We start from the raw sequence: 27,217 nt of genomic DNA, 5'->3' as shown, positions 1-27,217 counted from the left end.
TCCTTTATACGCGTGGCATCGGTTTTATTTAATTATTAATTTCTGTTTTTCTTGAGTAAGAGTTTCATTTTTATCACATTGGTATTTTAAATTAAATATGAAAATTATTTTTTCCTAAAAAGTGTAACATTTTGGAAATTTCTTTCACGAAAATAAATTGTCACGCACAACGAGTCTGTGTGCAAAATGTCAGCTCGATTGGATCACGGGAAGTGGGTTAAAAAACGACCGAAAGATTTGCACGGTCCTAAGCAAGCAAGCAAGCACGCAAGCAAGCGAACTTAATATAAAGGACTTAAAAATACACATTTTCTAAGTTAGGCCCTCCGAAGTCCAAATGTGTAATGGCACGCGCTCGGTATCGTATAGCGATATCCACATATCGCGATAACCACATATCGCGATAACCCACATATCGCGATAACCCACATATCGCGATAACCACATATCGCGATAACCACATATCGCGATAATCCACATATCGTGATAATCCAGATATCGCGATAACCACGATCCGCTTGGCAGTTCTCGTCGCACGGGAACGCGGCCCCTTTAAAGAGCGGCTCGTCGCGACCGGTGACGCCACTTGCGTCCATCACGACCGTGTCGATCTCACACCTCCCCCCCCCCCCACCACTCTCTCTTCTCTTTAACCGTTATAACAACGGGAGAGGGGGTTACGCGAACAGCATCATTCTTTGTAAGTTGTCCACGTTTAGCCGACCGGTAAGGTGCGCCGCGGTTTAAGTTGAATGTTGTATTTTTTTTGACGTGGTCTGGCGGTATCACCTTCACCGGCCTTCGGGAGAGGCGGGCCCCTATTCCGGCAGGCCGACTAGGAAAGGCGTAAGGCTTCACCGAGGCCTCCTCGGAGTCGGGAGTCCCCCAAACTGCAAACTCTATGAACGCGCACTGGGAATGCGTTTGGTTTAAAAGTGATTTAATTACGATCGTGTTATCTAACAACTTCATGTAAGACTCGTGATTTTCCCCGTTGTCTTTGTGTCTTGGCAATTTCTGACGTAGACTACCTGTGTTTGTGAGCGGTTGTCATAGAGCCAAGAGTTGCATAGTTGTAATAGTTTTTATTTATTTATACTGTACTTGTATATCGACTGCATACCCGCTAATTTGTTTATTGCATTGTCTGTTTTTAAGCCAGTTGACTTCCAAACTAAACGACATGCATCAATACTAAATCGTCACATCGTACAGTTGTGTTAACTCTATTTAATTGTCTACGTGAAGTGCGCACCTTGTATTTATTTAAAGCCTCGCAAGAAACACATTGCAGAAGAGGGTTGACAGCTGCTTTGAGGTGGCCTTGACTTCTGAGTGGTAATTGTATAAGGCATTGCTGCTCCAGGCACAGACAATTGAGACCTGTTGATTGCGTGAGTGTCTTCGGTCATGCCTATGTCTTCTTGTCATGTCACAGCGTCTGCGTCGCTTGACAACGTTTTTAATGAATGCCATGCGTAACGCCGAAATTGAATTATTTGTTCATGATACAAGAACACGATTACCCCTGTCAACCCGACGAGTCCCAAGCACTGCACGTGTGACACGCACACTGAGAGACCCATCCCATTACCTGTCACACGTGAACGCACACAAGCATCAGCGCTTGAAGTCCTCCACTCACCCCAAACCCGCCAACCCCTTATCAGTCTCTACCTTATTACACACAAATTAAGACATTATTGGTCACCCCGTGCCCCTTATACATCTCAACGTTCATCGTACGAAGTCCCATCGCAAGGGAGAATCAAACAATTAGACACAAATGTTTTTTGCCCGTATTGAAACGACTGTACGCCGTATAGACCTGAAAATTAAGTTCTCCTGTACAAGAATACGGGTTGACAGGTATGGCGAATTTACGTTGAGCTTAATTAGGATGATAAATGCGAGTTACATTAACCGCATGCTTGGTGTCTGCGTGTGGAATAAACATTCTGCTGATGTTATTGGACACGGGAGACGCTAAATGGTTGCCAGGGCACTCGAGTCAGGCGTGGCCCACCAATGTGGCATTAACCACTTCTAAGACTGTCACTCATTCAGACTGCTGTGGCCATCAGTGCCTGTGGCCTCATTAGCACTATTGCATGTAATGGTTCACCGTCCAATCTTTTTAAGTCACAATTTAGAGTCTCTTATTTGATTTGAGAATAATTTGTTTATTCTCCTTGTTTACATTTCCTTTGTTTATCATTTTTGTGTCTCTATGTCCAATTTTGGCCCCTCCAAAGACTTATACAGTTTATGTATATGAATTATTTTACTTTTTTTGCCGAGAATAAGTTAAACTTACATACAATCCATTGCTGGATGAAGGCCTCCCATGCCATGTCAGTGATGGGTGCTACTTGACCATACTTAACCATGCTGAACAATGTGGATTTGTAAAGCTGGTGGGAACTCTGGTCTGGTTCAGATATCATTTTACCTTAGCAGGCATCCAAACTCCGATTATCGGGTTCGTGGTGCAATGGCTGGGTTGAGGCCAAGTAGCATACAATTCACATATTATTTAGCGAAAATAATTAATAACATATTCTCATATGCAATACTACGAATGGAATGTGAGTGAGAGTTCATTTTAATTGATTAATTGATCCATCATTGCACACGTATAGTACTTGACCCTGGAAAACCTGGGCTGCTTCGTTTTTTAACATTTTGGGTTTTATGTATCAAAATTGATGGCTTATTTTTGTGTTCATAATAATGCTTCTGTAGTACTTCATTTACCGCATTGTGGATTTATGTATTCTTGATTCAGTTCATCCTGACATATCTTCAGTGTCGTTGTTTGCCCATCGTTGTGTGATTGGTTATACCATAATATAAACTTTCTACCTTGCATTTTTAAGGAAACTTCGGGGTAAATTTTATAATCTGGAAAATACATTCTTCCAGAAAACATGTTTTAATCAAGTTGTTCAGAATAATATTTTATTATACATCTCTCTCCATTTTAAAATAGCACATTCATAATAATCTTTCGGACGACAGCTCTTCATAGTACCGTATTCTCCCAATTATAAAACACTCAATTTCAAAATTACACCAAAGTCAGCAATGTGTCTTCCTTTTGGGAGCATCTCATGATCATGATCTGACAACTGTTGCATGCCAGTTGTGATAAAATGTATGAACTTTGCAATGGAAAAAAACATTGTGGCTGTGGTGGCCAAGTGGTGGTCACTTATGTTCTCACCCAGTGTCCAGGGAATTTCCAATTTCAGTCCAAATTCATACCCCGACTGGTCTGGGAGAGTGCCGTTAAAAAGCAAGAACACTCTCTACCAATGTGTGTGTGGCCCTAAAAGGTCTCGCAGCAAAGTTTGCGGAATCAAGTGTAATTGTATCGGTTGAGCCCAGAGTACATAATCATTGCACTTGCATTTTATAAACAATTGATAACATTTCACATGAAAACCACCATTATTATAATTTCCAATCGGTTGTACTTGGCCATCAACCAGCAACGGATTAGCAAAGTCTTGTAAATTATTATTAAGGAGATGGAGCATTGAAATTAGTTCATATGCAGGTGCTAGGTGGATTATTACATTGCAGGATTGTGAGATGTGACAGCTTTGGCAGGTCTTCATCCAGTAGTGGATTTAACATGGCTGATGATTATTATACCATAACAATATATCGAGCTAATGATTTTCGTGTTGGCCCTTCTTCAGAACAGAGTGAGCATAGATATATTTACAGAATATCACACTTTACACTCTCATGGCGAAAACATTAACATATATTTTCATATATCAGTTTACAGATTCAGTTCCACTTTTCTCAAACTGTTGATTGGTGGGAATCTTTTTGGGATTAAACACTTTGCCTAATGTTTTGTGGTGGTGAATGAAGATGGCATTGTAAAATAGCCAAATAAAATGTGCAGTTGTGTTTTTTCTCCCGGCTGACTCTAGCGACATGTCCTTCTGGTGCAGTAAGAATGGACGACGATGAGCTGGAGCGGTTTCTTCGTGAGCAGAAAGCCAAGATTGCACGCGACCAGGCCCAGCTGGAAAGGGACTTGCCCTACATGGAGATGCAGGTGCATTGCCCAAATGAAATTACGTTTTCTGTTTGTCTTACTGCCATTTGTCACAGCTGGAAACAACAGAACAGAATGTGCAGATATGCCTCTTGGCTTAGATTAAAACGTTTACTTTTTAAATTGCTTCATTTTAAAGTCTGCAATACAATGGAAATCCTCTTTAATGAACATAATTAGGAGCCACTGGGGGCTGATTGTATAAGCTGTTTATCTGTAATCATCAATCACCATTATTACTTGAAATCACACCCCACACAAGTATAAAACAAGTTGCTAAGCGAATAATGGAATTAGGAAGTACAATTGATTAGAGCACTGCATACAAGTAGGGCAAACTTGAGTTACGTTTTTCTATTTGCAGGGGTTATATATTCATATAATTTATTAGTTTTAGCAACGTTTGAGTTTTTTTATCATTCTTTTTTCTTTTTGTTTGAAAAAAAAACCCAGGCACAACCAAAGCAACACACTCATATTCAGGACCATGAATCAGAATCAATGAAGGAGAACATTCCACAAAGGGGAAGCAATGACAAGCTGAAATATAATGGTGAGTTCACGTGGTGATCTATTAAATATGTGTTAAAGCTAGGTCACCATTTTACCATGGAAATTATCTAACAGCGGAGCGATTGTGTGGCATACGCATGGCCCAGGTGATCCCACCAGGAGTGCATGTTCTCCTGTGTCAAAGGGAGACGGGAGCCCGGGTAACGGTGACGTGTGTTTCCCCGGGGAGCAGATGACTCATCCACCCTCGGGCTGCCACTGGGGGCCGAGTACGAGAAGAAGAAGCAGAAGCTGAAGGAGCAGCTTCGGCAGGATTACCGCCGCTACATGGCCGAGGTTTGAGCTGCGACGATCCCTCAGCACCCATCTTGTATGTAGCAGCTGGCCCAAAACCAACACTAGTCCTAAGGCTTGCCCTAACCTTGTCAGGTAGTTCTGCTCTAATACCTATTTTCCACTGTACAACAAAGCCATGGCGGGGCTGTTCTAAATCAGTCTGGTGCAGCTCGGGAGACGCCAGGTTGTATTGCCACTGCAGAAGTCAAGCCAGTTTGGGCCTGAGCCATATCCAGATGTCTTGGGAGGTGAGCATATCATAGTTTGGTTCCAGCACAGCACAGCTAAATAGCCAGTGGAAACCCATGCGTACTGTGAGGGCTCTACGCTGGCTCAGCTTGGATGTGCCAGTGGAAAAGGGATAATACATTATTACGCCCCTTTCTTTACCTGTTCGTGTTTCCTGTCCACGTAGTTCCTTCCCGTGGTGTCTTCTTGGGCAAGAGTTGTCACTAGAAGGGATGATTATTATTTGGTTCTTTCGGTTAAGTCACGTCTAAAGATAAAAAAAGAACCAAATAATAATTCCTGCAATCACGAAAGTTCTAAAATTAAGAAGGGATGATGCCCATTGACCAATAATAATTACAAAGTGGCATCCAAGGAATGACAGATGGCATTGGCTTGTGAGGGGCTTCATGGAGCAGTGGATTGACCACAGCTGATGATAACTAAGCCTAAGATGTTCTTACAGTTAATGCACATTGCCTTTTTACTCAAACACTACTAATAATCTCTAATATATGTTAGCCCTATAATCTGTAATACTCTATAAAGTCTGACATACATTAGTGTCTGTACTAACCTGAACCGAGAGTTATCTATAATCACACCAAAGAATATTAAAAGCACATAAGTGGTATGTTTAATTTACATCATGGTATATTATTGAGGAGCATGCTGCTGTTATGTTGCAGAAGAATTTCCGCTCGAAGGGAGTCGTGGCATTTGAGACTGATACCACATCTCCCAGCCAAGCCCTAGAGAAGGTAACGTATATCCACATTCAATCAAACTTGATATTTGAGCCCCACCAAGCAACCAGATCATTGTGAAACTCATGACAGTCTCATTTTAACCTTTGATGGAAACTACCACAGCATTTGGGCACAGAAAGTTAGATGTTTTGCTATTATACTTAACAATTATTTCAATAGCATTTTCAGATTTAATGTATGTATGTTTAACTTATTTCACACCATACATAGCCAACCGTGGTAATCGGAGGTATATTATCAAAACAGCACTTCCTACTTAACTGTTATGTGTGTTCTTGTTCATTCCATTGCCGTGCACTAGGAGAGGCCGCGAACACACGTGAAGGAAACTTTGGCCGAGCTTCTTGAGGAGCGGGGCTATGCCGACAGGAGACATGAACAGGTACAGAGAGGGGAATAAGACAACTTTAACCCCTTTTCCAGGTTACGAAGGCCATAATACGCAAAAAGATCACATGCCCATGCCTCTAGTCCATACAGTGCCTTAGGCATTTGTTTCAAGTTGTGTATAAGTGTTTTGTTGCCGCGATATGGCACGTATGTTCCCCATGCACATTATACATTTCTGCCGCACAACATCCATTCCGGGTTGAGAACCGCTTACAGCGAAACCCCAGTAAGAAACGTTGGGGTCTCTCTGTTGACGGTGCACGGTTGCAGCAGGATGAGACCTCTTCGCGCAAGAAGGATGCGGCGACATCGATGGAGGCGTACGAGGAGCTGCTCAATGAGCACCGGAGGGGCAGGGTCGTCTCGTTCGAGGATGGACTTGGGGATCCCTGGACCGCCCGGTGAGACGACAGTGCGGGGAATGCTCGTTGACTTTGGTCCACGCGTTTTGGAAACACCGGTCAGATTGTATGTTCACCAATGATTATCAGATGCTGGAAAATAAGCGTGGAACGATTTTTACAACTTCTTCTTGGTTCTTTCGGTAAAGTCACGTAGAATGGAAATAATAAAATTATAAAAATAAAACATAATAACCAACGCAAGCAGCCGTTCTCAGGTGAAGAACAGGTCTTCTCGATAGACCTGTTCTTCACCTGAAGCCTGCGTTGTGGCCGAAACGTCGTGAGAATTATTTTATTATGTTTTGTTTTTATTATTTTATTTTTTCCCTTTTACGTGACTTTACCGTAAGAACCAAGAAGATGAATCCCTGCAGTCACAAAAGCTTTAAATCGAGATTTTTACAACGTTGCGGAATGAGGTGCCATGCCCTCTACGCGTTCGAATCGCGATTGACGATGTTACAAAATCGTTGAAAATTCCATCAAATTTGGACGATTCCGCAATTATTCGATGAGTGGTGGCGGATTGTTTCCAATTTGATGTGGAATTTTGGTTGCCATTGTGCAAAAATAGTTGGAATAACAGCCAAAATAGCTACATGGATCAGTCCTTGAGTCTCATCAGCATAGTGTGGCTCATGAAACAAATGCCAGTGGCCTGTCTGGTGTTGACATGAGCCTTCCATGAACATGTGGCGCTCCAAGTAATGAGAGGTCATTTAGTCGATGGACCGTATGTTATTTATTTCAGAAAAATATATGCATTTATTTAATACCCACATTCTGCTGATATCGCGCAATCGTTTTGTAAAATAATATTTGATTACACTCTCATGTTGTGGCATGTGGCTTTAGTCCAGCGCTTTGGAGGCAACGGTTAGTGGATCACATAGCTGTGTGAAACTTCCAAATTCATGACATGCAAGCAGCTTCGTGAACTTTTCTGTGCGGACCTCTGATTGTCATTCCCTAATATGCAGCGTGCGTTTTATTTTTCTTCCCATCTTAGTCCTGCCGTTTCCGCCCATATGTCAAAGCACTTATTAAAGTTTAATTATCCAAAAATTCGAATACTGAATGCTCCTGATATAGTCTTGAGACTGAATAATCAGCAGAATCAGAATCTTTTTTTTTTATCGTGGAAGAATCCGATGAGCTATGAAGCTCTTTTTCACAGATGACCAGGAGGGGCAGGTCAGAAAGTTACAACAAATGGCTTCAGATTGGCTGCTCAAAACTATACACGCTGTTTGGGGAAACTTTAGTTTATCGTGATTACATTGATTACATCGAACTGTAAAGTCACTCGGCAATGGGAAGCTGAAGCGAATTTGTTGAAAAAAACTTCTTTTTTTAGTAAAAACCACGGTTGCTGTGCACAGATCCAATGGCCCAAAACATAAAGGGACCAGCGACAGACAGCACTATTTAATGCGTAATAGATAAGCCTGAATTACGTTTCTGAACTTGAGCAATTTTATGAGAACTTTGGAAAAGAGACGACGGAAGGTTATTTCGAAGTCGAGCAGTGCGACCAAAAAAGCAGAAAGAGAAGTGATTTGGCCTGCAGTGTGGTGAGTGATTGTAAGTGCGTTGTTGTGACCTGCAGTGCAGTAGATGCACACAGTATGGATGAGACGAAACAGTCAATCTGGTAGACTGAGTCCTCTACACGGGCATATGGAATGAATTCACAAGAACAGTTAATTCTAGATTTGAAGCTTTCGTGACTGCAAGGATTCATATTCTTAGGTTTTTTCGGTAAAGTCACATAGGTAAAACATCAAAATTATTTTTTATTATTTTATTATTATTATTTTTTATTCCTTTTTTTCATTAATTTTGATGTTTTACCTACGTGACTTTACCGAAAAAACCTAAGAATAAGAACAGTTAACTAGTTACATATAGAGCTGTCTGTGTATTGTCTGAATAGTGTTTAGAACAAAGTGTTATTGTAATTTTAATCACAAGGTGTGGATATAACTTAAACACTTTTAAATGTGCCACGTATATTAACCCTGTGGGCATGCCCACAAAGGCTTCGCCACATGAGTGCCCGGCACCAGTCCGGTGCGGAACCGGTGGGAGAGCGGGAGGAACGGGAGGAGCGCACCAAGTCAGCCGGCACGCGACACGCGCCTATGCACGCCCCCGCGCGTGCCCACGGCATCCTGCCTGGTAGGTCGCCCCATCGCCCAACCACGAAGCCTCGTCTCACACATACCCCACTGAGAAATACACACACAGAGCAGTCGTGGTAGCGGCAGCTCTTGCAGACATTATTCGTAGATGCAAAATTATTTTACGTATAATAGCAACACTGGCTTGCATCCAGAACAACATGTGTTGGCATGCGCCTCTGATACTAAACTTCATATGTGGCTCAAACTTGATCGAGTGTAGGATATAGTAGAGTGACACATCATTAGCCTACAGGAGGCTACTGAGCCATTGATTAGTTAATTATCCAAATGATATCCATGCCGCAGCCTGCACCCATGGGTTGAGTACTGCTGGTCTCGTACTACGATTGCCAGCATTATTTTTATGATATGGTTCAACATTAATGTTACCGATATGATGATTATCTTCCCAATTTGAGTTCCCATAGCTTTGTAATTGTATTTCACAATTTTATTGTATTATTTTAGTGCTTGCTGTAATTTCAGTATGCATAAAGTGTACTTAAAAGTTTTCACACTCTAGTTACTCCACATGAAACCTGCCATAAGTTTGCTAATTATTACAACTTTACACCTTATTCCTCTGATAATGCACATGCTGTCCATTATACACAGTATGCAATTAAATAATAAATGTATATATTAAAAAGTATGATGTCGTATAACTGCCTCGCCATTGATTATACTGGAAAAAGTTTGTAAGTACTAAATCAATTTGTCATATCTACAGTATTTTAATTTTAATTATTGTGTTATTAAAAATGAAATGCTATAACAAGGCAAAACAAAGGAATTAATAATGCAAACATATTAATCAAAATGTGACAGTTCTAAGTGCAACAAAGGGGGGAGCAGTGGTGCGGTGATTCATGACGTAGGTGACATTCACAGCCACCATCTCCACCCTCTCTGCAGTCCACGAGGGTAGGTGCAGCGTTGACAAGCGGAGGAAGGAACGCTATCGCCTGGACCTACTGGAGCAGATGGCCGAGAGGGAGCAGAACAAGCGGCGGTAATACACTCGTTGCAGGTTGACGAATGCGCAGCGTATTCTCCGGATGATTATAACACACAACTTCCCCCCCACCCGCCTATTATTGAGAGGAAACGTTGGAGGTACGTTTCTTATAATGAATCCGGTCGGTGCGGGTAAATTTGTTTGTTTTTGAGACTATGTGGGGAGCGGTATAGTGCAACGGCGAGCACGCTGCGCTACGAACCGGGCGATCCGAGTTTGATTCCCACTCGCAGGCCAACACCAGTGACGATTATCTGAATCGGTCCTGGGCCTCCCCTACGTTGACTCAGCCTCAAATGAGTACCTGATGCGAAGTGTGAACTTCGCCACTCGGGAGACGAAGGTAGCCCGGCGTAGGTGCTGGCCACCCACTCCCCCGTGTGACGTGCCGGCCTTCATATGTGCTCGCTAACAGCACTTGCCACCAACAGTCTGTTAAGGCTATACAGGGGATCTTTGTATTCGTCTTTGTCTTGCGAGACCAGATTTGTCTACTTTTATTGACTCGAGCAAAAGTTTGGGATGCTTCCTACTTACCGGAGCGTCTTATAATCTGTAGAATACGGTATTTAAAAATGTTACCTGTCGGTTGATAGTTTTTTTTTATTTGCACTTGCTAAACACAGGCCCGAAGGCCTATAATGCAAACCTGATCACAGCTAAAACTACTAATGACACGATAGCAGTTAGGAACGAACACGTTTATTTAAATTAGCAAGGGTTTGTGTAACTTGGGAAAAGGGACGATGGAAGAGTTCTGAAATCGAGCATTTTGAGTACGAAAGGAAGATAGTAAAGTTTTCGTCCTGCAGTGTTGTGGTTCAACACGGTACAGATGAGAGACCCAAGGCCTTGACGTGGTTGGAGTTGTCAAGGTGTAGAATTCATCGAAACGATGACGGTGTGAGTAGTGTGGGGGCTGAAGTCCACCCCACCGCCCTCACTTGGCAGGTGGGGCGTGATGTCCGCCCCTTCCACTCCCTCCTCCACCGCGTCGGTCGGCTCCCGCTGGGTCCCCGCCGACCGAGTGATCGGGCCCACCGCCCTAGCGCCCTCTCTGAGGGACATACTCGTGCTGCTGGCTCACCACCGCACGGAGTTAAACCACACACCCGTGCACACCACAGCTAACACAGGCGCGTGAACGCTCTCGCACCTGCGGGCGACTATTTCCTAACACGCGCGTACACCACAGCCAACGCTAACGCGGCGCACAGCGGTACGCCCACACCTGCGAGCGATTACCTCACCGCGCGCCCGTGCCGCGGCTCTGCGTCAACTCTCGCAGCGCGTTTTCCCACGCAGTCGCTCCACACACAAATCACAGACACCACACCGATGCTCCGTGCTAACTTCACGGCGCAAATACACACTACTTGGGGGAATATTTTGCGAGAAGAGCCTAGCCTACTGCTGCCTAAGTGCCCAGTCACTCAAACGTCCTACCACGTACCTCGGAGCTGTACTCGCGGCGTCGCATGGACGCTGTGAGAGGCGGACGGAAAAGGACGAGAGAAAACTTTACTTATCACTGCCTCGTAGCAGCACTCGCTGGCATCACACAGATGCTGTGAGCGGCTCGAGGAGGCAGGACGACAGGGAGTGGGTCTTAGCGACCCAGAGGTTGAAGACAAGAGAGCGAAAATCATCCCGGGCTACTCTTTTTATTCCCTTAACTTCAAAGGCCCGGGATGACGTCGTACCACGCGGCCAATCGTTCGCTTACCTGTGGTTACCGCCCCCTGTTAACGTGTCCTCCGTGGAGTGCCGCGGTGGCAGCGCCGGCCACTCATTATCCCTCGTTGCTCATTGTCTGGAAGGGCGCCCGGCTGGCGAACACACACCCTGCGAGTGTGTACCTGCGAGTGTGTATTCGGTATGAGGGTCGAGATGGGCGGCAGTGGCGCTGCGATTCTCCTGACCTCATGATCTGCTCTTCTTGCTTAACATTCCACCCTCGGTCCCTCCCGATGTCGTGAATAACTCATTGCGGCTGGCCCAGTGAACCTTTTATTTTTGCGCCCATACAATTTAAGCCAACTCGGGGGCACCGCAAGGTGATCTATCCTGCGAGGGTCGGCCACTCTCATGGCACGGGGAAACCGTGGGACTTTCCTCATAGGGACCCTTTGGATGAAAACACGTTACGCCAGGCGATCCCCCGCCAGGACACTACATGTGTGCGCTGCGTGTGGGTGCTCAGGTGCTCAGTGTGTGTGCTCAGCGTGGGGCCAGGGGGGAGTCGCGGCGCTTGCAGAGTTGCTTCACGGCCGTGGCACCACAGTCGCAATAAAATCATCATGAAGATACAACTTCGTGATTCGAGTGATTTGAGTGCAGGGTTATCGGTCGAATTAATTGCTTTATGTTGGATGCTAGAATGCAAATTGAGGTAGGAACAAGGCAACTAGTAATGAAAAGTCTAAAAAATGATTGAAATAATAATTCGCAGTACAGTAAAACTTTGGATTGCGAGCATAATTCGTTCCGAAAACGTGTTTGTAATCCAAAGCACTCGTATATCAGTTGTGATCACGTGACGCTCGGCACACAAAGCGCATACGTACTACTCGTATTGCAAGACCTCGCTCGTTTATCAAATTAATATTTATTTACAATGTTTGCTCGTCTTGCAAATTACTCGCAGACCAAGTTACTCGCAATCCAAGGTTTTGCTGTACTTGGTCAATCTATTACTGGATGAAGGCTTCCCCATGGCCATGATACTTATGGGTGTTGTTTGACCCTACTTAGCTTTGCGTCGGAAAAGTGGTGGGGGGAGATGCCAGGACTGGTTCACTTGTACCCGCTACTGCTGTTAAACCATAGCCAGGACATGAACTCAGCTGGATTCATAGCACAATGCCCTTATACCACCGCACCACTGCTCCGCTCAGTGGATTCCCATAGGCTGTTATTTATTGTTATCAGACTTGGAACAAATATCTTTTGCATAAATCTAAAACCACTTACATTAAACTGATTTTATTTGTTTTCATTGGTGCTATTTACGAGTGTTACTGTCCACAGCCTGTAGAACAGTATTATCACCATGGCTGCTAATACTACATTTGTATAAATAGTCATAGTGGACGGTTCGATTTAAAAAAATCTATTCGCATATGTTTTCAATGATCACACATATGAACTACATTGGACATGCCATTGTATCTCGGCCTTTCTTAAAGAGGGTGCTCAGTGGGGAATGGCTGAGTCAACCCCCAACCAAGATGAAAATTTGCACCCTTTTAATTTTGAGTCGCTTGCTCTGCTACTGAGCCACCTGGCTGGATCAAAACATTTCTTAAGTAAACGTAGCGCACAGCACGCGCGGGAAGAACGGTCTTAAGCGAAGGCCTAAGCCACGAGTGCCCGAATCCACCGTGGCAGCTGTGGCACAGTTTAATTTAATGCTTCGCCGCTGAGGTTTTTAGTGATAGGATTTTACCGTTGGCTACGAATGCCGGCTGTGAAAACAAGGGGATTTTTTTTAATTACAAAAAGTTAAAGTGTCACTCATATTGGTGGAGTTGTTTTTTTGTTAATTTTTTTTTCTTTTCCCTATGCCGTGCGGTCAGGAGCCCAAGGACGTGCAACGAGTATGTGTTGACTGGCTGCCGTTGAGAGTGCAAATAAGAGTGCTGTGTATTTGGGGTGTAGCGTTTTATCGCCATGCCATTCAATTCATTGTTACAATTCGATTTCATAATCGTTATGTTGATAACATGATTCTTACACAAACAATATGATGCATGTGTCGTGATTGTGAGAATCAATATAATTGTACGGATTGAGGCATCAATACACCCGTGCTATGTTGTTCAACATACATATATGAATAATGCCATGGTAACAGAAAAATAAGCATATTGGACACTTTTCGATTTAAAGCTTTTGTGACTGCAGGGATTCATATTATTGGTTCTTTCGGTAAAGTCACGTAGAAGGGAAATAATAAAATAATCAAAATTTAATTTGTCATCAATATGCTAAATTCCTCTGTTGATATGTAAACTCCTTTGTCAAGGCGCTGTCCTCCTCTCACCCAGCTTAAAATACGCTGCCAAGCTTAGCAGTGTTCATTAGGACGCTGTCTTTCCGACAGCTCTGTTTCTTCACCTGAGGACGGCTGCTTGCGTTGTGGCCGAAACGTCGTGAGAATTTTATTTCATTATGTTTTATTTAGTTTATTTTATTATTTCCCTTCTACGTGACTTTACCAAAAGAACCAAGAATATGAAAACATATTGGACACGGCGATGAAATGGGCTCACATGTATTGAGCCACACTGTTGTGGAATAACTTTTCTAAACTGTAATGGGCCAATGGCTTGTGTTACATTTTTTGATTATTTGGTTCTGTGCCCCATTCTGTATTTTCACGATGTGAGAAATGACCATACGTACGCATGTATTGTAAAGCAATTATTAATATGTGGTTTTCTTTTTAGGGAGAAGCAATGGAACCTGGCCGTGCCAGTATCGGGAGTAGTGGACCCTCAGAAGGATGTAAGAATGCACACACGGACTTAAACAAATATTTTAAAAGATCTTGCACACACGTGGATTATGGAAGACTTTCCAACATACGCTTGTTCTCAGACGTATTTTTTAGCGGTGCAGAAGCCGACAGTTATCTTTTTTTAACGTAGACCATTTTGCACTGGTTTACATCTCCAGGTTTTTGGCAACTTTTTGAATGTTTTTACCAGTTTTCTTTCTTTAGGGTAAGTCCTTAACATCAACACAACATTATACTACAGTTTGGTGCACATTGGCTCTTCTTTCAGAAAGTTATTGCGCCCCACATGTCATGGACGGACACAGCTATATGCATAAATGCTTTTAACCTTAGTTGAAAAACCTTAAAAAAATTCTGGGTTTGGGGGTGCACACACAACATCCAGTGCTTTCCATGCAAGGGTCGGGTGATAGTGCAAATTGGTGAAAACTCCCAAGCATGCTGTTCTGCAAGGAAGCTAGGCGGTGGCAGAACAGTTGTCTGTAGATACTCTGGTTTTCTTCTACGAAGTAATCCGTAAACTTGGATTTTCCAAACATCCTAATGCAGGACCCTCCTAAAAAAAGTCTTGAGACTCAGCGGAGCTTTCCTGAATAAACAAATGATATCGCACCATTTTTTTTTCTTCAGTGTTTCATTGCATTAGACCGCCAGTCTTGTGCACATTTCAAATTCATTCAGTTTTTTGCACATTTACATTTCATTGACTGTTGGCAAAATAATGTTTATGCAAACTATGTTATGACTATTTATAAGGAAATAAATTAATAAACATTTAAGTGCATTTTAATGTGTGGCTGAAGAATGAATGCACAAAGTCCACGTGTAAAATTTTGCCTTAAAATTTGCGTGACTGCAGGAATTCATATTGCTGGTTCTTTCGGTAAAGTCACGTAGATAGAAAATAAAAAAATAAAAATTAAAGCAAAATAACACGACGTTTCGATCGCAAAGCCACACAGCCGCACAGCTTTGCTCACTCTGAAAACCCTTATAAGCATTCTAGATTTGAAGCTTTCGTGACTGCAAGGATTCATATTCTTAGGTTTTTTCGGTAAAGTCACGTAGGTAAAAAATTAAAATTAATAAAAGTAAAATAAAATTTAAATAAAAATCACGACGTTTCGGAGGCAACACAAGCTTCCGTCTTCAGGTGGAACCGTCACTTCAGGTGGAACCGTCACAGCACGATAGCTGTATCACTTGATTCAGCTATCGTGCTGTGATGGTTCCACTTGAAGACGGAAGCTTGTTTGCCTCCGAAACGTCGTGATTTTTATTTTATTTTTTATTTTACTTTTATTAATTTTATTTTTTTACCTACGTGACTTTACCGAGAAAACCTAAGAATATGAACCCTTATAAGCAGTTGCATTTGAAGGCTTGATGCCTCTTTTCTCTCCGCCTGATGAAGACCGCTTGTGTTGCGATCGAAACATCGTGGTTTTTTGCTTGAATTTTTATTAATATTTTTTTTCTATCTCCATGTGTTAAGAACCAAAAACTGTCCAAGCCTAATTATGGCAGCCTTTAATTCCCCTTTGCATACTGCCTTTCAGGACGCAGACGATGAGGTAATGGGTTTTGTGCACGACTGAAGTGACAAATTCAATGTCGGGGATTATCGAATCCACAAATGTGATTTGCTGTGACATATGCATCGCAGTCTGTGTCTTCTTCAGTATTAACAATGCTCCTAAACAAATAGCTGAATTTGCCATCTTTTCTCCCCATTTAACCTTTGGCTCTATGCCTTTTGTTCTTCTGACCCTATTCTCGCATTGATTAATGGTCTTGTTCACTCATGTGTAATCTGTCCAATCCTCCATTCCTCACACTCTTTTTCCTTTCCTCTCTCACACTGCACTCTTCTTCCCAAATTGTTTTTTTCCCCATCCCACTTCACCAAAATCACCATCTTTCCTTCCCTCCTTCGGTTCTTACCGCTCTTCCGATCTCCCACATCTTCTACATGACTCCGATCCCCACCCCTGCCGCCACCTCGTCCTCCTCCCACTTCCATTTCCTCTGGATCCCCCGCAGCCGTTGCGAATGCTGAAAATGTTGGGCTCCGGTACGACTGAGCGGCCGCGCTTCCCCATGCCGCCTCAAGACATCCCGCCCCCGGACCGGCCCCGCCGCGCCTTCCACACGCCTCCTCCCCTGGACAACGAGAATGACGCCGCTGCTCATCGCCATACCAACGGCCTCCAGGGGGCCCGCACTGCCGCCTTACCTGGGCCTGGCGGGCGGTTTTATCCGGCATCTTTCGCCACACCGTACGACCCAGCCTACTACTACTATGCCGTGCATAATCCACTGGAGCCTGGCTTGCCACCCTGTACGTTGGTTTCATTCCCCCCCCCCCCCCCCCCTGCAAATATCTGTCGCTGAACATTACTACGGTCTCCTCTGCATCACTTTCACCCTCACCCACCTTGCACAATAGTAATGCCCCTTGTGTAAATTACTGTCATCGCCTGCGTTATTGCCACTCGTTTCCATGTTGTTACAACTGTTGTGCATTACTGCCCTCCACCATGAAACTTATTACCACCGTCTTATACATATCTGCTACCCCCCCATATTTTGATGCTGTCTGTGAATTGGTGCCATCCTTTCCCTGAATGCGCTTGCCATCATCTGAAGCATCACTGTCACCCCTGTCTATCCCTGTAGATTGATAAGAACTTCAGTTTTGTTAACGTTACCACCTGTAAGTGCTGCCCCCGTCTGGACACAACTGGCGCTCCTGTGTAAAGTACCATTATCCATGTATAGTGTGACTATGACTGACGTTTTGTGTTTATCTACCGCCAGATTGATCCCAATGTGCAATAAGTGTCCAGTTCACAAACCTTCACCACAAGATGTAAATTTGCTGTAACAGTGCTATTCGTGCTATATCTCTACAACATTGTGCTGCTTGTATGTTCTGCTCATGGTGAATGTTTAAAACTTCAGTCTGATCAAACTGTCTAATAAATGTGACCGTGCTATGAGGAAGGTCCAATGCCCGAAACGTCACCTAACATTTCGATTTAAAGCTTTCGTGACTGCAGGGATTCATCTTTTTGGTTCTTTCGGTAAAGTCACGTAGAAGGGAAGTAATAAAATAATAAAAATAAAACATAATAAAAGAATTCTCACAACGTTTCGGCCACAACGCAAGCAACCGTCCTCAGGTGAAGAACATGTCTGTCGATAAGACAGAGTAAAAAAAAAAACATGTTCTTCACCTGAGGACGGCTGCTTGCGTTGTGGCCGAAACGTCGTGAGAATTATTTTATTATGTTTTATTTTTATTATTTTATTACTTCCCTTCTACGTGACTTTACCGAAAGAACCAAGAAGAGGCCACCTAACATGTTTTCTTTTACGGCAGTGGTATTGATGAATGTGTTTAGTTACTTTTGTTATTTGATCATGTCTCATGCTCATTTTCACACTGCAGTTGAACCTGGGCGCCTCGGTCAAGGTCAGCCGCCCCTGCCCTATTACGGTCAAGTCAACGGCCCTCCTCTTGCGGCGAATTTCACCAACCAGTGGGACGGGGGCGTTCACCCTCCGCAGGCGGCACTACCACCCCAGCAAAACATGGGCTTGCCTCTCACGGGGTGAGTGGTTTCACAATTCTCCGGGTCTTCCGTTTTTCTCTCCACATTTAGAAATATGCATTTAAATTGTTTAGATTGTTTTGTTGCTATAAATGTCCAAATCATAAGCCACCTTGTTGAGCCATCATTTGTGGCCGGGTCACTTCTGAAAAACAAGTTAATTCATCGGCAGGCTTTGCCAGGTAGAATGGATTTGATTTAGTTTCATTTTTTATGTTGTTGGGTGATTTGTTTACCTTTCTTGTACATTTTCCTACTATCGTGCTTTTGTAATTACTTGTTTTTGTAACATTCTTACCTGCCCCTACTGGACATATGTGAAAAAGAGCTTCATAGATTATCAGATTCTTCCAGGATAAATAAATATTCTGATTCTGATAATATCATTTATCCAGAAGTCTGATATATGCTTCTTAACCAAGGCTTTCTGTGGCCACCCCAGTCATGCTGCGCTCATTGTGTGGCTATCACTTCTCATCTACTACTACTAGGGTCTGAACTCTTGCTTGTTCACATTGCACATGACCTCCCATTACTTAATGCCTTATCTATTCTGCCTGTAATTGCTTCTCTATCCAATGCCTTGGGCACATATTCATACCGCACTACAAGGCTTAATTTCTCACTCTAGGCTGGCTTGGAGTTGGGATTATAGGTGTAAGGCACTACCACCAGAGTACAACATGCACGTATTCTGAGTAATCCTATATTATGAACAGGTTTATACAAACAAGATGCAATGACTCACCGTTGTTGTCACAAAATAAGGCGAGAGATGGATGTAGCATGCCGAAGTAATTTCCAGAATAGTGTTTCCACTGTTCTGCTCTGTTAGCTGATCCCCATGTTCCTCTTGTTGTCTCTTCGTGCAATTGCTGTGTGTCCAGTACTTGGTCGCAGGCCGCGTTGGGCCAGGCTCAATATAACACAGTCCTAGGGCCGCCACCCGAGGTTGCGCAGCTCCCACGAGGCTTCCCGGGGCTGACGATCGGCCTCGGTGGACTCGGGGAAACGAACAACAACACTGAGGGGAGGAGAGGCTCCTTCAACAAATACCAGGAGGATCTGCAAAGGCAGGTAAGACGTATCGGTGAGGCTTTGGTGGGTGCAGCCCGGGCCCTCGGATTTTGAAGGCCCAGCCAGCAGTATAATTGGGTACACCACTGCCAGTTGATGGGCAAGGTAGTCTGTGGTGGGGTAAAAGTTTGGTATGCCCACCTTTTCCAACAAAGTTATGTTAATCAACAAATCATTACATCTCTAGCAAAGGCAGAAGTTGTGGGGCAACAACCTGAACAATTGAGCATCGACTTGCTTTCTGGCTGACCTATCCCCCCCGACCACCGTGCGTGGGGTCATGAGCCACTGACCTGGCCTTGCGTGACCGGCGTGGAATATACGCGGCAGATAAAGGATACGGAGGAGAAGAAGCGCAGGGAGCGGATGGAGCGAGACCGGCAGGATGCGCGGCTGGAGGCGGAGGCCAACACATACAACCCCTGGGGCAAGGGAGGCGGAGGGGCTCCCCTACGCGATGACCACGGCAACCTTGTCAGTGAGTGCGGGGCTTCCAACGTCACCTGTCATGTGGGTGAATCTTTAAAATTCTCCTTCTCTGATGCTCGGATAAACTCTATCCTTGTTCTTCTACTTCTGTACCTCTTCTCTCATCACAACCACTGTTCTTGTATCTCGTTCCACGGCATCCTTCTATCTTTGCCCTCGGTCCCCGACCTTCCCTGCACCGGCATCGCCATAGCCTTCTAATTGCATCCTCATTGTGTCACATCATGCCCACACCATCTGTGTCTAACCTGCCTTTCATGCTCACTCAGATTATTAAACCCTCCTCTTTTCTCTGACAGATATTTCCAACATCCATCTTAGCATTTTCATCTTTGCCTGTTCAAGCATGTTTCTTCCTTCTTGTATTCTTGAAAATGGGAAGAACTTTTCTGATCAGCATCTGGTGAATTTCTGGCGGAGGGTGAACCATTGCGTGCCTGGTAGCGACAGAAAGCCGTATCGCCCATCTGTGCAGCCGACCTCAAGCAGATGCGGCGGCAGAACGAGGCTGCGGTGCACAACCCGCTAAAGTCGGCGCGCCGTGTGGCGCCGGACTCAAGAGGCACCCCCTCCTCCTTCGATCCACAACTCTACAACCACGGCGACCACCGTCCCGGCACACCTGACGACGCAGGTACGCACTCGCACAGCAGTGGTGGCCCCCTTGCCTCCATGTTGAGCGGGATACTAAGGCTGCCTCTAGGTTTCCGGTCTCACGTTGCCTCTGTATTTAATACATATTTTCCGCTGTACAACCAGCAATTATTACCAGTGATGATAATTTTCAAAGCATTTTCAATTGTGAATATATTCTAACCTATAAATATGTTTTTACCGCAGCCTAGGTGTGTATTGAAAAGAAAATAATGCTTTTGGTGTTTCATTGCATCTTCGTTTAAGTGCGTTATAATTTAAATAACACATTTTCTACATGTTTTTTTCATTGTATTTACCTTCTGCTGTGTATATGTGCATTTCTTGAGCGATATATTTTTTTTTTGGAATGATTAACTATTGTATTGAATTTTCGGTGCGTTTCCTAATTTATTTTGTGTTTTTATCATTGTGTTTATGTCCCTTTCTCTCTTGCAATTGCTTGTCGCTTTCTTGCCAAGTAAAATAATTCTCACTGAACTGGGAGCTTCGCAAAAAATGTATTTAACGCCTTGAGATGCATCGGCATTTATATTAAGTTGAATACATTTCAATTTTGCACGGTCTTGTATAACACCTCTGCCGTCCCATTTCACAGCTGTGCACGGAGATGGGAGTAGGCAGACACCGCGAGGGGGCACACTTTTGGACCCGTCGCTACCTCCGCAAGCCGCTGAGCAAGAGCGGTACAAGGACTTCCTTAGGCAGCAGGTTAACCATTCACCAACACGTGCTCTCCTCATAATCATTACAGGATCAGAATCTTTTATGTAGACTGCAGGAGGAATCCGATGAGATATGAAGCTTTTTTTCTCAGATGTCCAGTTTGGTGGGGGGGTGAACAGCAAACAATTCAAAAACGGTCTGAGTGCAAAATAGATAAAATGGTAAGCCAAACACTAAATATAAATAAACACGTTAATTATACAAGTCCTATTTATCAAAATTGGGCAAGACAGCAAAACCTTTGGGCTACTATTAAAGGTTTGTTCATGAAGCCATCCAGATATATAAACATAGACATAACTTCAACCGGGAAGATGGATACAGATTGAGCATTAATTCTAGATTTGAAGCTTTCGTGACTGCAAAGATTCATATTCTTAGGTTTTTTCGGTTAAGTCACGTAAGTAAAAACATCAAAATAAAAATAAAATAAAAATCACGACGTTTCGGAGGCAACACAAGTCTCCGTCATCAGGTGGGACCGTCACAGCCGAATTAGCTGCATCAAGTGAAGCAATGATTCAAGATGTAATCCCTTATAAGCAAGTTGAAGGGAGGTGGAGAGGGGGGGGGGGTTGGAGAGCTTATCAGACTGTGGTAGCCAATGAATGGAAACGTATCGGGAGGGAGGAGGAGCGGTGATCAAAGACTGCACGCAGTGCTCAACACAATGAATGGAAACGTATCGGGAGGGAGGAGGAGCGGCGATCAAAGACTGCACGCAGTGCTCAACACAATGAATGGAAACGTGTCGGGACGGAAGGTGAGCGGCGATCAAAGACTGCACGCAGCGCTCAACACAATGAATGGAGACGTGTCGGGACGGAGGGTGAGCGGTGATCAAAGACATCACGTAGTGCTCAACACAATGAATGGAAACGTGTCGGGACGGAGGGTGAGCGGTGATCAAAGACTGCACGTGGGGATGTTAACACTCGGTGAAGTACATTAAAATAGTGCCTGTCAGATAAGATGGTCCAAAAAAGTGTAATTAAGTCTTTTTTGCGTGGTTAATAACATCTTTCCAATGATTACTGAGTTTGTACCCATCATCACGGTTGAAATTATGTCTGTGTTTGTATATTTGTATGGCTTCGTGTACAAACCTTTGATGGTAGCCAGGAGGTTTGCAGAGAACCTTGGTCTCGGAAAAGACAATTTCATGAGAGCCCGCCGAGTTGTAGCAATGATCGGCAACGGCCGAAGAAACAGTTCTGCCGTGTTTCAGATCTGACTTGTGCTCGCGGACACGATCAGCCACATGACGTTTTGTTTCTCCAATGTAGCAATCACCACAAATGCAACTCAATTTGTAGACTCCAGGATACTGTAAGTCAGGAACGACATCCTTCCAACCCCCCCCCCCCCCTCTCCACCTCCCTTCAACTTGCTTATAAGGGATTACATCTTGAATCATTGCTTCACTTGATGCAGCTAATTCGGCTGTGACGGTCCCACCTGATGACGGAGACTTGTGTTGCCTCCGAAACGTCGTGATTTTTATTTTTATTTTATTTTTATTTTGATGTTTTTACTTACGTGACTTAACCGAAAAAACCTAAGAATACAGATTGAGCAATCATTTGAAGGATGTTATTAACCTGGTAAAACCATAACTGCTTTTGGCCTGCCTTCATATCCGCATCTCCAGTTTCCTAACCCTCCCACTCCCAGCCCCGCCCACTTCCCCTCCCCACCCTGGCCTTTTCTGCTGTGCTTGCGTCTTACTTGTAGCCTCCACTCCTCCTACCCCACACCCCAACCCTCCCTGTCTCTCCTCCCTGGTTCCTCCCCCACTTCTCTTGCCTATAAGGCCTCTAGTTACAGCAGCTCCTTTTGCCCACTTCAGCAATTGTTTCTTGCTGTGTTTGTCCCACCTGATGACGGACGCTCGTGTTGCGCCCGAAACGTCGTGATTTAATTTATTTTATACTCTACATGACTTTACCGAAAGAACCAAAGAGTAAGACAGCAAAAACAAAACAATCCCAGAACACGCCAAGATAACGCACAGTTTCTGAATGAAATGGCAAATGGACATTAAACTATCGATACACACGTAATGATCAAAGTTATAAATCACATTCGCAAATGTGACTATATCCAACACTAATCTTCTGCTTCAGGATATTGTTTTGAAAGAAGATGTATGATGTTAATGGTGGAAACAATTAGTCTGTACATCATACATCATCCCCACAATACAGTGATGTCTACGGCCCTTTCTTAATTCACCATTGCATAAAGGCCTCAAATCCACCTGGGATATTTCGCGCGAGAGCTTGAGAGACGATTAATTGAAAGCCGACGTGCGAGCAACAGACGATTTGTTTCGTCCACCTTGCCCAGATCGAGGAGAAGCGGAAACGGGAAGCGGAGGAGCGTGAGAAGATCCGAGAGGAGGAGGAGAGGGAGGAGCGACGTCTAACCGAACAGCGCGAACGAATCCAGCGCGAGTACGAGGAGGAAGCCGAGAAGAAACGCAAGAAGGAGGAGGAGGTAACTTACCCTTTTGTATTTGACACTTTGTTTGCTCTCTTAGTCGGGGTGAAAGAGATTTTATTCTGAAGATTCTACGACTCGCACGCACCTTATCAGCGATGTCATTCAAATTTTACAGGAATGATAAAAGTAAATACTTGTATTTCGATTTAAAGCTTTCGTGACTGCAGGGATTCATCTTCTTGGTTCGTTCGGTAAAGTCACGTAGAAGGGAAATAATAAAATAATAAAAATAAAACAAAATAAAATTCTCACGACTTTTCGGCCACAGCAGCCATCCTCAGGTGAAGAAACAGGTCTGTCATTCAGACGCTGTCTTTCCGACAGACCTGTTCTTCACCTGAGGACGGCTGCTTGCGTTGTGGCCGAAAAGTCGTGATAATTATTTTATAATGTTTTATTTTAATTATTTTATTATTTCCCTTCTACGTGACTTTACCGAAAGAACCAAGAAGATAAATACTTGTATTTATACAGGAAAGATTCGCTGAGTCTCAAGTGCTTTGTGTGGAACTGGGAAGAAACCAGAGTACACAGATAAAATCCAATTTTTGTTTCGCAACATATAACTTGCATGAATCGTAAATAATCGATTCTGAGATGCAGGATTCGATACATGTATTGTGAAGGTAATATTTGAACCAGTGAACATGCCCTGCCATTAGCACTCTGGTAGATAACATAACATCTATTATAAACACACCTCTGCTGCACAATAACGTTTGTATATGTACTATATAGTCTAACTAACCAGGTTAGAACTCAAGAAACCAATATAGTCTAATTTGCAAAGAGTGACCTGGGTCAATAAAATTACAAAAGCAATTAAATAAAGTACAGCAAAATATCACACGTAGTCCTATGTGTACATAACATTAAATTGCAGCAGCTTAACGATCACTTGCAATTTCAAATGCGACCAAACATAAATCAATATTAACGAAATAAAAAAATTCCTAGAATGTTAGTTGGCTCGGACAAATTACTTTTAAGTGAATTACTTTCAAAGTGTCTTCATGCCCCACGCGGTCCTCTGCGTCGGATCCCCGAGCAGCAAAGGATCAAGAACGAGGAGCTTGCTCGTGAGGCAGAGGAGCGCAAGAAAGAGGTGGAGCGCAAGCGGCGGGAGGACGAGGAGAAGAGGACCGATGAGTACCGGCGGCAGTTTGAGCGAGAGAGGCAGGCTCGTCGTGAAGAGGTCGAGACGGTGAGTGCTGCGCTGCCCCCTCCACGACCCGCCGCACTCCACCACGCACCGTCGCAGTTCGCAACCTGAAGTTGAATTTTCGCGTGCAATTTTCCTGGAATATTGCTGCGTAAAAGCAACACTGCCGTGTGTGTGCCGCTCCACGTAACATGCGCTGCAATGCCAAGCAAATGAAGGTGAATACATTAATAAAGGTGCTCGGAGCTACTTTGGTCAAATGCCTTCATGCGGATGTTTTATTGCGCAAGCAAACACGTGCTCTGATTGGCTGGATGGGGTCATGAGGTCATCATGGCAAACTACAAACGTGGCAGAATAGTGTCTTTAAAAAAGTAAATACCACTTTTGGTTCATTTTCTCGTGTTCTCACTTTTCCCTTGCCTAAATTCCCTGGATAGTTGTATTATTGAAAAGTTGAATCAGCACAAACTATGGTCCCTGGGCTGGTCTGTCTGGTAACAAGATAAACGCCTCCCAGCCTATACTTTATTCACGATACTTTATTAATAATGAAAGACACAGGCAGAGATTGCGTTAATGGTTAATGGTTGCGTTGATGGCTCAGTATTGTGCAAGCATTTGAAAAGTATGCTGTAAAACAGAAGCAATGAATCTAAAGTTAACATTTTAGTGTATTGATCTGGCACCGCTGAGATCCTGGAGTCGAACAAAAGTTTTCAGATACCCTTGTTTAAGTTGTGTTCTCAAGCATAGGGAGTTGACGATCTCAGTACAGTCATCAGTGACACAAAAAACACATTCATACACTTTCTTTTTCACTGAAATAGCCAAAATCCCAGTTTTTAAGAGTTACAAAAATTGCCTTGACAGCCTCCTGGCAAACGTGGATAATAAACAAAATAGTAACTTGAGGGTATCTCAGAAGTAGTTCTGTGATATCTGCTTCCACGGGCAATTCTATAACACGATGTGATGCAGCGCTCTGCAAGAGTTGAAAAATGGACACTTCATCTCATGGCATGACCACCAGTAACAACAAAGTTGCATTGTTGACCATAGCAAATTTGCATGCAGGAAAGTTGCACAGCTTAACTTCAGCTTAACCGTACGCGCAGATGAAGCCGATGGCAGTGACGAGTCTCATGTGTTACATCCACAGCCTTGATACGTCTGTAACGCTAGCCTGTGTCGCAACAGACCGGGTCGGAAGACAAGCGTGGCCTCTGCTTGTCGGCGCCTGAAATGCTCTTTTGCTTTTATTTGTTTCCTCCCAAAGACAAGTTCTGCACAGAATCCACAGGCCAGGCGACAACAAAGGAACGAGTCTGGTGCTACTGACCACCAGTCAACGGTCTGTGTGTGCAGCTCTGGCCCTGTGTGTGCTTTTTATTCAACTAAACAAATATTTCTGTTTCTCGAAAGGTGGTTAACCTTGATTAGGGCATGAACCTTACTAAACCGGCGGGTTTCACAAAGAAGCGCTCCTGCTTTTATTTGCGGCACGGATCTTTTTTCAGAAGAGACCTGTTCATTAACCTCACCGACTGCCAACTCTGCACTATGCACACAGATTGTTGCATGCTTCCTGCTGTACTTCTTGGAGCAAGGCAAAGCAGGAGTGCTTCTTTGTGGCCATGGGATAAGATTGATTCCTCAGTATTCCTCTTTATAAATGTGTGTCCACACGTTTTCTTAATTTGCACTCGAGTCTTAACGCATGTGGAGATGTTTATCTGCCCACACTGTCCTCTTTTCTGTGTGTGCCTGAACTCAAAGCCCCAGTGTATTCAGATTATAATAAATTGATTCTGGAATTGCCTTGGGTGGCTCAAAGGTCAGAACGCCAAGTCGGTACCGCTGACATCCCTGGTTTAAATCCAGGCATGCACCAACCAGATTTTATTGTAGTGCAGCGATATGATGATCTCAACCTCGTTACCAATGACCGTGACGTTCAATTTTGAGCTGCATTGAATTTGTCTCAATTCCAGGTCTGAGAATTCAAAATATTGTTTTTACTGTCATGCGACAGTCTCTTGGCAGATTGTGTAGGAACGTGCACCCCATACTTTGTAAACGATGAAGAGGCCACTTGAAATGTTTTTCAAGTGGATTGTGACAAATCTATTATCAGCTCTTCTCTGACAAAAGGGGGTTCACTCTGTTGCGAGATTTCCATATTGAGTATTTGGCTCCCAACGCAATACCGATAGCACAATTTCAATAAATCGGAAAAGAGACCGGGCGTCACTTTTACTCTGGGCAATGCACTACGACCAGACTGATGAATTTACTGGGGCTTTCAGTCCTTAAGTGTTTTTCTTCAATAATTTATAACATCACATGGAGAACCACGCTCTTGAGTTTATTCTTTGTACTCGCACTGTGAATCATGGATCAATTGTGGTTTCTTATTGACTGGTAAACGTACGTAAAAAATGTTTGCTGGCTCTCGTTATCACTGCATGTGTTTGCATATGTACGTGTGTTTTGATGTGTACGGTACAGCGTAGCAGAGTGCGGTGGCACAGTGGTTTGC

At 43.8% G+C, this 27,217-nt stretch overlaps 1 protein-coding gene across 6 annotated transcripts in view; it reads left to right on the top strand.

Moving 5' to 3' along the window:
• The first annotated feature begins 569 nt into the window (after window positions 1–569).
• Window positions 570–27,217, top strand: part of LOC133353283 (centrosome and spindle pole associated protein 1-like) — a 34,711-nt gene continuing 8,063 nt past the window's right edge. Inside the window, exons 1-19 of one of the 6 annotated variants that reach the window (XM_061569391.1) lie at window positions 570–700; window positions 3,972–4,078; window positions 4,532–4,631; window positions 4,824–4,927; window positions 5,845–5,916; window positions 6,227–6,307; window positions 6,586–6,716; window positions 8,761–8,900; window positions 9,821–9,917; window positions 14,375–14,432; window positions 16,489–16,786; window positions 17,900–18,062; window positions 18,950–19,139; window positions 19,470–19,617; window positions 20,104–20,262; window positions 20,881–20,993; window positions 23,358–23,507; window positions 24,565–24,717; window positions 25,955–26,029. In XM_061569391.1, the coding sequence (XP_061425375.1) occupies window positions 3,977–4,078; window positions 4,532–4,631; window positions 4,824–4,927; window positions 5,845–5,916; window positions 6,227–6,307; window positions 6,586–6,716; window positions 8,761–8,900; window positions 9,821–9,917; window positions 14,375–14,432; window positions 16,489–16,786; window positions 17,900–18,062; window positions 18,950–19,139; window positions 19,470–19,617; window positions 20,104–20,262; window positions 20,881–20,993; window positions 23,358–23,507; window positions 24,565–24,717; window positions 25,955–26,029 (2,334 nt within the window). In that variant the 5' untranslated portion in view covers window positions 570–700; window positions 3,972–3,976. Of the gene's footprint in view, window positions 727–3,950; window positions 4,079–4,531; window positions 4,632–4,823; window positions 4,928–5,844; window positions 5,917–6,226; window positions 6,308–6,585; window positions 6,717–8,760; window positions 8,901–9,820; window positions 9,918–14,374; window positions 14,433–16,488; window positions 16,787–17,899; window positions 18,063–18,949; window positions 19,140–19,469; window positions 19,618–20,103; window positions 20,263–20,880; window positions 20,994–23,357; window positions 23,508–24,564; window positions 24,718–25,954; window positions 26,030–27,217 lie in introns of all 6 variants that reach the window. The other 5 variants (XM_061569394.1, XM_061569393.1, XM_061569390.1 and 2 more) reach the window with 5 other exon arrangements.

The sequence above is a fragment of the Lethenteron reissneri genome, chromosome 43, assembly GCF_015708825.2.
Source record: "Lethenteron reissneri isolate LAM-NWPU_2019-01 chromosome 43, ASM1570882v1, whole genome shotgun sequence".
Taxonomy (NCBI): domain Eukaryota; kingdom Metazoa; phylum Chordata; class Hyperoartia; order Petromyzontiformes; family Petromyzontidae; genus Lethenteron; species Lethenteron reissneri.
Note: the sequence above shows the minus strand (reverse complement) of the source record. Positions and strands in the feature narration are given on the sequence as shown.